This window comes from Lycium barbarum, chromosome 2 (genome assembly GCF_019175385.1).
Source record: "Lycium barbarum isolate Lr01 chromosome 2, ASM1917538v2, whole genome shotgun sequence".
Taxonomy (NCBI): Eukaryota; Viridiplantae; Streptophyta; class Magnoliopsida; order Solanales; family Solanaceae; genus Lycium; species Lycium barbarum.
In genome coordinates this window covers 10415166-10425456 of record NC_083338.1, presented here as the reverse complement: position 1 = coordinate 10425456, position 10291 = coordinate 10415166, and the positions used below count along the sequence as shown (strand labels likewise).

The following is a 10291-nucleotide window of genomic DNA, read 5'->3' as shown; positions in this document are numbered from 1 at the left end:
GCATTATCAACAGTAATAGTAAATACCTTGTCCAAGTTCCAATGAAGCAGGCAATTACTAATAGTCTCTGCCATGTGCTCACCCTTATGACTAGTGACAGGGCAAAAATTCAGTATTCTTTTATGCAACTTCCAATCTTTATCAATAAAGTGAGCAGTCAAACACATATAATTAATTTTTTGCAATGATGTCCATGTGTCTGTGGTAAGGCAAACTTTTGAACATGCTTCTCTAAAAGACTTCTTCAAATTTTGTCTCAGTTCATTGTAACGTTCATAACAATCCCTTGTTATTGTTCTACGGGAAGGAATTTGAAACAGAGGTTGTGCTACACTCATAAACTTATTGAAGCCTTCCTTTTCTACAAAGCTAAATGGTAGTTCATCAATAATTATCATCTCAACTAAAGCCCTCCTAATTAATTGTTGATCAAATTCCCAATGGTCCTCTATCTCATTCTTATCCTTAGATGGAAAATGTATCTTTTTCTGAGTGAGAGGTTTAATAAGGGATTTATATGTGTTGCACCTCAATAAATGTTGTCTCAAACCCATTGTCCCATTTACAGTTGCAGCAGCAAGATCTTTTTTACAATACTTACACTTCGCTCTATCAATTCCCCGTACAACAATCTTCTCAAAATGACCCCAAACAATAGATCTAGATTGCATTTCTTTTCTTTTCTTTGTTACCTGGGTGTCAAGTGAGTTATCATTGCTATCAGTATCATCTGTATTAGGTATGCTACCAGTTGAATCGACAACACTTAATTTAGTTTCATCCTCCATCTACGAAAATTAAAGAGAAAATATAAGGCATTGTATTTGTAGGCAGCACGTTAAAAACCAAAACCTCAACGAAAAATAAGTAAATAACATCACAACCACCAGCCACCAGGTATGATAAAAGTCTTTTTCTTTTTTTCCATATACATAGAGATCTCAAAAAACTACTCATTTAATTACAACAAATTCACAACCACCACATATCATGTTACAACAATCAAAACAGTAGCAAGAAACTCACATCAACTAGTGAAAGAACAAATGAAGTCGATTAGGAGAAGTGTGAGAGAGACAATTCGCCACCAGAAATGATTAGTCAGGACTGAAATTAGGAGAACTGAGAGAGAGAAATACTTACTCCGTCGCCGCCGGGACTTGGAAGAAAAGTCGCCGCCGAGATTGGAAGAGCAGCCGCCGCCGGAGCTGTGAACAGTGAAGCTCTGAAGTTTGAAGCTCTGAGACAGTGAAGTGAGAAGTGAAAATTAAATGAGACAGTCAACTGAGAAGTGAAAATTAAATTAGGAATAGGGATACGTTAGGTTAGAACTTAGATTAGATGTGTGAAGAAGAAGAACTGAAGATGAAAGAATGGAAGATGGAATGATGGATACGTTAGGTTTGATACAAAAGTAACAAAACAATGAAATGAAAGTGGGCTTTTTTTTATTTTTGTACTTATCTAACCTCTGATAATGAAAGTGGGCTTGGGTTTTATTTATTTTGGACTTAAATTTAGTGGGCATGGGCCTAATTATTTAATATTTTTGGGCTAACACATAATATTTCGGTTTAAACCGAAAACCCGAAAACCCGAATACTAAACCCCGAACACCGAACCGAATCTCAAAATTTTTGAAAATTGAAACCGAACCCGAACCGAAAACCCGAAAAACCGAACACCGAAAAACCGAATTAATTCGGTTCGGTCCGGTTTTTCGGTTTTCGGTAATTATGCCCACCCCTAGTATGAAGATCCTGCGAAGTATCGTCGTCTGGCAGGTGCTTTGCAATACTTGACATTTACTCGGCCAGACATATCGTACGCAGTACAACAGGTTTTCTTGTTTATGCATGATCCCAAAGTCGAGCATACGGAAGCATTAAAACGCATTTTGCGTTACATTCGAGGTACGATTGAATTTGGTACACATCTGTACAAAACCTCTCTACAGTCACTACTATCATATACAGATGCTGATTGGGGAGGATTTCTAGACACTCGACGCTCCACATCGGGTTATTGTGTATATTTTGGGGATAACTTGATTTCTTGGTCTTCAAAGCGCCAACCTACTCTATCTAAGTCTAGTGCCGAAGCTGAGTATAGAGGGGTTGCTAATGTTGTCTCTGAATCTTGTTGGATTCGTAATCTGTTGCTTGAACTCAATTGCCCTATTCGAAAAGCAACTTTGGTCTATTGTGACAATGTGAGTACTATTTATTTATCTGGAAATCCGGTACAACATTAACGTACCAAGCATATTGAAATGAACATTCATTTTGTTCGTGAAAAGGTTAGACGTGGAGAGGTTCGTGTTCTACATGTTCCTTCCCGTTATCAGATTGCCGACATTTTCACCAAGGTCTTCCGCGCGTACTATTTGATGATTTTCGGGACAGTCTAACCGTTCGTAAACCTACCGCTTCGACTGCGGGGGTGTGTTAGATTATGTAAATATTTAGTCAAAAATATTTTATAATCTTCTATTTTAGGATAGCATATGTTAGAATCAATTAGTCAAATTAGTTCCTAATTTGTAGCCTAAAATTATGTTGTAAATGATGTATATTAATCCATTGAATGAATGAGAAGAGGCACGACAAATATTATCTTACAGTTCCCTTGTTAGAATAAGAATCTTATATACATCTTTATGATTCTTTCTTTCAATATCCTGGACACTTATTCAAAGCAGGAATTTGGGGTAAGTGATGTTGAAAATTTCAACAAATGTAGACTAACATTAACTTAATTATTTCGGTTTATAAAATGGGCTAAGTAAATATAGTTGGTGGACATGATTGGGCCATCTATACATTGGATTCTTTGTTGCACCTGAATCACTTCACGTATTGGAGTGGAAGACCCTATTGAAGACCTAATAAAGCATGATATAGAGAGAGTGTAGCAGGAGCAATGCGAGGAAGACATAGTCAAACGTTTCATACTTCTGGATTGCGCATTTGCACTGATGAACGAAACGGATTTACAAGTATGCGTTTTATCTCTAAATTATGGTGTTCTTGATCCATGTAATGATCTCAGCTTTACAGATCAACTTACAAGTGAATCATTTGGCCTGGGGCCAATTGATTGTATGCATGAGAGTAGGTTCAAAATAGTCCCTTAACTATGCACTTAACGGTTTTGGTCCTTTACGTTTGCCACAATTTAACAAAAATGGTCCCTCAATTATGAGGGTTGGTTAAAAATAGTCCCTTAAGTATGCATTTAACAGTTTTGGTCCTTTAAGTTCGCCAAATGTTAACACATTTAGTCTTCAACAAAATATTCATCGAACTCTGTTTGTTAGATTTGACGAGAACTATGAAAAAATTAGCGAGAACTCACATTTGGGTGTACACATTACTAAAGAAAAGGCCAAATACCTAAGAATAAAACCGACGGACATCAGTCGGTTATAGGAAAAAACAGAGGAAAAACCTACAGACTTGATAATGTCAGAAAATAGTGTCTCGGAACACAAAGACCGACGGACTCTATCGATTAAAACCGAGGTAGTCTATTAGCTAAGTAAAATACACTAAACTCATTTTTACTGAAAACCTGATGGAGTCCGTCGGTTTTAATCGACAGAGTCCGTCGGTCTTTGTGTTCCGAGACACTATTTTCTGACATTATCAAGTCTGTAGGTTTTTCCTCTGTTTTTTCCTATAACCGACTGATGTCCGTCGGTTTTATCCTGAGGTATTTAGCCTTTTCTTTAGTAATGCGTACACCCAAATGTGAGTTCTCGCTAATTTTTTCATAGTTCTCGTCAAATCTAACAAACAGAGTTCGATGAATATTTTGTCGGAAACTAAAAGTGTTAACATTTGGCGAACTTAAAAGACTAAAACTGTTAAGTGCATACTTAAGGGATTATTTTTAACCAACCCTCATAGTTGAGGGACCATTTTTGTTAACTTATGATAAACTTAAAGGACCAAAACCGTTAAATACATAGTTAAAAGACTATTTTGAATCTACTCTCTTAATTAAGAGACCGTTTATGTCCTTTTCTCGCCATAATTTTCTCATGCTTTTGAGAGACTGATCTAGTTGGTGTTTTGTTTCCTTTCTCCATGGGAGCACATGGGATGGCTCAGGTTAGTTATCTGTCTTGTCGAATATTTATTCAGTGGAAGACATTATTACTTTCTCTTTTTTTTTTTAATTTTTTTTTTTTTGGGTACAGGAAGACGATAGTACTACCATATTCCTTAGGGATCGTTTGGTGCATGATATAAGCTGGAATATTTCAACACTAATTTTTTATATCGTATTTGGTATAAAATATAAATTTATTCTGAAATAATTTTATACATCCTATCAAACACGGTACAAAATAAAGTATAATCCTAAGGGTAGAATATCCCACCTTATCCCAAGAGGTGGATAAATTAGTCTCGGAATAATTTTAGCTACCTACCAAACGACCACTGAATATTATATTTTAATCTCACAATTAATTCTGCGATAATTTTGACTACCTAGCAAACGATCACTTAATATTATATTTTAACCTCACAATCAGAACAGTCAAAGATGTTTGAAGTTCCTTCTGCTTCAAACTCATCAACTTCTCAAATCTTTCACTTAGTTTGAAATTTTTGGCGCTAGGTTTTATTTTAGGGGTAAAGAGCAAACGAAATAAGTCATGACAGAGATCAGACGCATGTTATAAATTCGAACTCTATTGCGGACAAAAGCTCAAAAGGTAAAGTTGCATTTTGACAAAAAATTAGAAGCATGTCACGAATTTAAACTCTGCTGCAGACAAAAGTTGAAACAAAGTTAAAGATAATGACTTATATTACGAACCGCGTACCACTGATCAGCCAAAGCCAATAAGCAGTAGCTTTGGGCCCCCAAACTTTTAGTGCCTTATTTTTATTAAATTTTATGACTAATTTGTTTAAAAAGTTACTGTGTGACTTATAGTACTATGTAATTTTTAAATACGTAAATTATTTTTAAAATTATACATCCAAATTTATGATAAATATAAAAAAATGTGACTCTCAAAATTCGAATTCTGTCATATAAATTGAGCCTGAGGGAGTATAAAATTTATATATAACAAAGAAAAATATAATAAATTATTTAAATTATGTGATTAAACAATATTGATACTCAGTGTAGTCTTACATAGTGGAGATGGGGAGGATAAAATATACGAAGGCCTTATCTCTACCTTTATAGGGATATTGTCAATTAATTTTTTTGTGAAAAAGTTGTTCACGAATTTACATTATTCTTGATGATTATAAAATAATAATAACTAATGACTTTACATTTAAAAAAATTAAAAAAATAAATTTTAAATAAAAATATATTCGACAGACCTTTTGAAAAGAATTAGGACCAATTTCTGACCTTATCGAGTTACTATAATAAAACACCTTTATGACCTGTCATTGTTAATAATTAATCAAGTTCCACAGTGGCTTGAAACTTGAGCTTTTTGGTGCGCATCTCTTTTACACACAGAAACAAACAAGATCAAGTGACAAGAAATATGGTTACTTTTTAACCGAAAGATGACAATATTACTCCCCCGTTCCAGAAAAAGTTATATTCCTTTCCTTATTAATTTGCCCAAAAAAAATTAATATATTTTTATATTTAAAAATAATTTAACTTTATAAAATAATCTCTAGCCATATAAATATTTAAATCTTATTTTAAAATACACATTTTAAAATTCTTCCTTTAATTTTTAAAATTCGTGCCAAATCAAATCAAGATAATTTTTTTGAAATGTGGAAGTACTCATTGACAACAATATTTGAATAAAAAATTACAGCCTCTCTACTTTTCAGATATACAAAAGGGAAAAATCTAAAAAGAAAGAGATTAGGCCCTTCTACACCACTACATTTTCAACTTAAAAACTGTTCCACCTCCTCTTAAAGGGGAATCCAGTTCCAACTTTTTCATGACAACTTAAAAGTAGATGATAAACAAAAAAACTACCCAAGAAAAAAAAAACAAGTGGAAAGTTGTGTCCACATGCTGACCCAAAAACTCTATTCAATTGGAATATCATGCAAATTATACTGCTTAGGCATCTAGGCGCAATTGTCCCTTATATTTTCCCCATTCTTGATTCTTTTAGACCCTTAAGCATACCAAGCTTATAAACAAAAAGGTCATGGTGAAAAACACACTGCTCTGATGTATAGTCCCCGTCCCTATCCCCGTGTTATCAGTCATGCCACTTCCTGTCGGTCCAAGTCCGAATACTGCATTAGTCCCTGGTACTGTTGTGGTTGTGCCGGTTCCAGTTCCCGTGCCGGTTCCAGTGCCCGTGCTGGTGCTGGTTCCAGTGCCCGTGCCTGTGCCTCCTGTTGTTGGAGTTGTGCTTCCACCACTGTTACAGGTAGCCGAAAAGGAAAGGATATCAAGAAACAAGAAAAATCAGCATCCGTCCAATTAACCGCTACAGTACAATACTCGGTCCATATTATCTGTCTTCTAGGATTTTTGCACACCCTTTAAGGATACGCTCAAAACCTTTGTCTCTCATTAAATACGCCATTAAATTAACCGTTCACTAATTGGAACGGTAAGGGTGGATTCGGGAAAAAGAAATGGTAAATGAGGAAATGGTCACGAGGAAAGCAAGTAGCATGACACAAATAAATGGACCTAACATGATTAAAAGTGTTAGGTGAGGAATCAAGCAGTTGCATGAGGACACAAATAAATGGAGGAACTAACACGGTTAAAAAATGCTAATCCATGATGGTAGATGCACCTGAGATTTTCATCAGAGCAAAAGGAGAAAGGGACATATATCGAACAAATAACAAACAGAAGATCAACATCAAGACAGCTCACACATGCATATAAAGAAGAAACAAACTCATCAAGTGAGTGATGCTATTTGGTAGTGCGTAGTGACAGGCACCAAGCAATAGCTATTGGAATATAATGGTAAAATAAAGTACAGTACTAGAAAGAGCACCAACCATCTTAAATTACAAACAACAACCAACCATTTGAGTCATCATCTCTCCATTTCTCTTTTAATTTGTTTCTAAAGAATGATCACTCTCTAAAATTTGAAAATAACTTAATTTAAACTTCTTTTTTACCCTTAATGAGAAGCCTTTATAAGCTCATACCAATGTTCTGACATATTTCAGCCTACAAGTTTTAAAAACATCACAGTCACACAAATATTATGACATAATATTATGACAAATTCAAAAATAAGTTCTTAAATTACATGCTCAATTAAATAAGTTCACAATTAAATAAGTTCACAAAAATTGAAACCGAGTTTAAGTCTTTTCATACCCAAAAGCCCAGTTTTAGCTACCTGTATCAACCCTTTACCAACCAAATTTGTAAAAAAAAAAAAAAAAGACTGATTCATGCCTTTTCCAAGATCAAAAGGTGGAGAATGAGCTTTAAGTTGAAGCTAACATCACAAAGCGAGGACAGCAGCTAGATTTTTTCCTTTATTTTTAAGGTAAAACTTTAAGTAGAATCTAATACAGCCCAAAAAAACTCCAAATAGAAAAAGGAAAAAAGGAAAAAAAAAAAAGTGAGATGGTTATGCAATGCCAGATCTAACATCACATAAGCCATAAGTTTAGAAAACATACCCAGAAGTGGACTGATATACACATCCAGAACCAGTAGCTGATGATTAAAACAAAAGAAGAAAACAACAAAAAGTTAATAATAAATCTTTGAAGAGACAAAATAAATACTGAGTAAAGGATTAGTGGGTAAATGAGGAAACTTACAAGCTGGTGCAGTTGAAGTTAAAGTTGCACTTCCACTAAAGTCACAGCTAGCACCAGATGCACCCTTTCTCTGATAATAACTATTTACAGCATAGTTGCAGTGATCTTTAATAGTGTCAGGATTGTAACAAGCACCTTTTTCATGGATAGGTGTGCAATCAGCTCCAGATCCACAAGCATAATCTATGTTCTCTTGAAGAATCTTTTCATCTACTCCATCTTTGCAAATACAGTAACTAGCACCTACACAACAAAATCCACCAAAAATAACCAAAAAAAATTAGCTCAAACAAGCAAAAGACTAAATCTTTAAACTTAGTAGAATCAAGAACATTCTTAAGAGCAAAATATGGTGAAACTCCCATACATAAAACAGAGAAAATTTAAGGGCAAAAGAGAAAAAGACTGAATCTTTGAACTTTGTAGAATCAAGAACATCCTTAAGAGAAAAATGTTATGAAACCCCATATCAAGAAAAATATGAAAAATGAGCTTGAGGCAAAGGGAAAAAGACTGAATCTTTGAACTTGATAGAATCAAGAACATCCTTAAGACCAAAATATGGTGAAATCCCACCTCAAGAAAAATTTGAAAAAAAAAAGAAGAAAAAAACTTGAAGGCAAAGGTAAAAAGACCGAATCTTTGAACTTAGTAGAATCAAGAACATCCTTAAGACCAAAATATGGTGAAATCCCACCTCAAGAAAAATTTGAAAAAAAAAAAAACTTGAAGGAAAAGGTAAAAAGACTGAATCCTTGAACTTAGTAGAATCAAGAACATCCTTAAGAGCAAAATATGGTGACACCCCATCTCAAGAACAATATGAAAAATGCACAAAACAGTGAAAACTTGAGTATGGTGACACCCTATCCCAAGAACAATATGAACAATGCACAAAACAGTGAAAACTTGAGGATAAAGGGAAAAAGTTGAATCTTTGAACTTAGAAGAATCAAGAACATACTTAGGAGAAAAATCTGGTGAAACCCCATCTCAAGAAAATATGAAAAAAAGTGAAAACTTGAGGGAAAAGAGAAAAGTAAAGTAGCAGATTACTAAGAGCAAAATCTAGTGAAACCCCATCTCAATATGAAAAAAGTCACAAGACAGATTAAACTTAAGAGCAAAGTGAAAAGTGGGAGCTTACTTGAGTGACCAGTGATAGCCAAGAAAAATACCAAAGATAACATAACAGCAGCCATGATTGTTACAAGATTGTAGAAGCAATAATGAAGAAATTGCACTAGTCCTTTCACTTTTTCAAGACAAAAAGTTGGTAAAGGCGAAGAAGGGTGTTATGGAAAACAACAAAATGAGAGTGACGGTGGAGGGTGACTACTAGTATTGAGATTTGAGAAGTACAGGAGCTAAATGTTTGTTTTGGTGGCACTTTTATATGTATGATAAGTGTAAATGATCATGAGCACGTTTGGATGGGCTTACAGCTTAAAGTTATTTGCAGCTTATAAGTTGAAAAAAATAAGTTGGGATAGTTCAATTTATTTTTTTTGGCTTATAAGCTGTTTTCAGCTTATAAACTGTTTTAGATAAACTAAGTCAAATGGGTCTAATTATTTTTTTGAACTTATTTTAAGCATAAAATGACTTTAAGCTGGCCAACCAAACACTTAAAAAAGCTGAAAACAGCTTATAAGCCAACTTATAAGTCAATCCAAACGGGCTCCATATCAATTTGATCCAAATTTAATCATATTTATATAAAAATCATCATAATTTTTATTATATAATTTTAAATTAAAATAAATTTTAAAAATAAAAAATAGAAATGATATTAGATAAATATAAATTATTAAATTTAATCTAAATAATCATATAAATTTATTTCATTTGAATCATTAAGGCCAAAATAATATGGCCAAAACACTTTTCCGTTTCATATGGTTTGTTGAGAATGGTAGACAGTGTTTTAGGAAACTGAGCAGTAAAGCAAAAGCTTTTGTCATGTAATTGACTGTACCTGTACTTGTGTGCATGTGTGCCCTTTGCACTTTCAAACGGTCATAAACTCATGCACATGTTCACTATCTCTAACTCAACTCTGGTTAAACTTACTCCTCAAAAAAAAATGGTAGTTGTACTTTTCTATATGAAGTTGTAGCCTACGTTTGAAGGTTATACAACAACAAACAATCCCACAAATAGGATCCGAAGAGGATAAGATGTACGCAAATCTTATCTCTACGCTTATGAAGTAGAGAGGTTGTTTTTAGTAGATTCTTGGCTCATTAGAAAAGTACGCAGGATTGTAAGAAAAGAGGCAGCAAAATAGCAACATACAAAACAAATATGTCAACAAATAGTAATACACATCGAGGAATAAGAAACTATGTGATAACTGAATACTACTGCTAAAAGGAAAAGAGGAGAGGAGGAGACTGGCCCCCTCCCTCCCCACACAGAAGAAGGCGACAACACCTAGCTACCTACTAATCTAATCATCAACTTTCATATTCTCCTATCTAAGGTCATGTTCTCAGTTAGCTGAAGTTGTTATGTCCGCT

At 34.2% G+C, this 10291-nt stretch overlaps 1 protein-coding gene across 1 annotated transcript; it reads right to left on the bottom strand.

Annotated features, from left to right (window-relative positions):
* Window positions 1-5834: 5834 nt before the first annotated feature.
* On the bottom strand, window positions 5835-9149 carry LOC132626138 (PLASMODESMATA CALLOSE-BINDING PROTEIN 4-like). The gene is made up of 4 exons (XM_060340892.1): window positions 8917-9149; window positions 7770-8012; window positions 7626-7662; window positions 5835-6382 (listed from the first exon to the last, which is right to left on the bottom strand). Exons 1-4 carry the CDS (start codon window positions 8969-8971, stop codon window positions 6124-6126), a joined length of 594 nt encoding a protein of 197 aa, XP_060196875.1. The 5' UTR covers window positions 8972-9149; the 3' UTR covers window positions 5835-6123.
* Between the last annotated feature and the right edge of the window lie 1142 nt (window positions 9150-10291).

Coding starts and splice junctions, on each gene's coding strand:
- LOC132626138 (XM_060340892.1), bottom strand. CDS start 8,971: ATGGCTGCTGTTATGTTATCTTTGGTATTTTTCTTGGCTATCACTGGT. Junction 8,013..8,916: donor GGCTATCACTGGTCACTCAA/GTAAGCTCCCAC, acceptor TTTGTTGTGTAG/GTGCTAGTTACTGTATTTGC. Junction 6,383..7,625: donor GTATATCAGTCCACTTCTGG/GTATGTTTTCTA, acceptor TACCTGTAACAG/TGGTGGAAGCACAACTCCAA.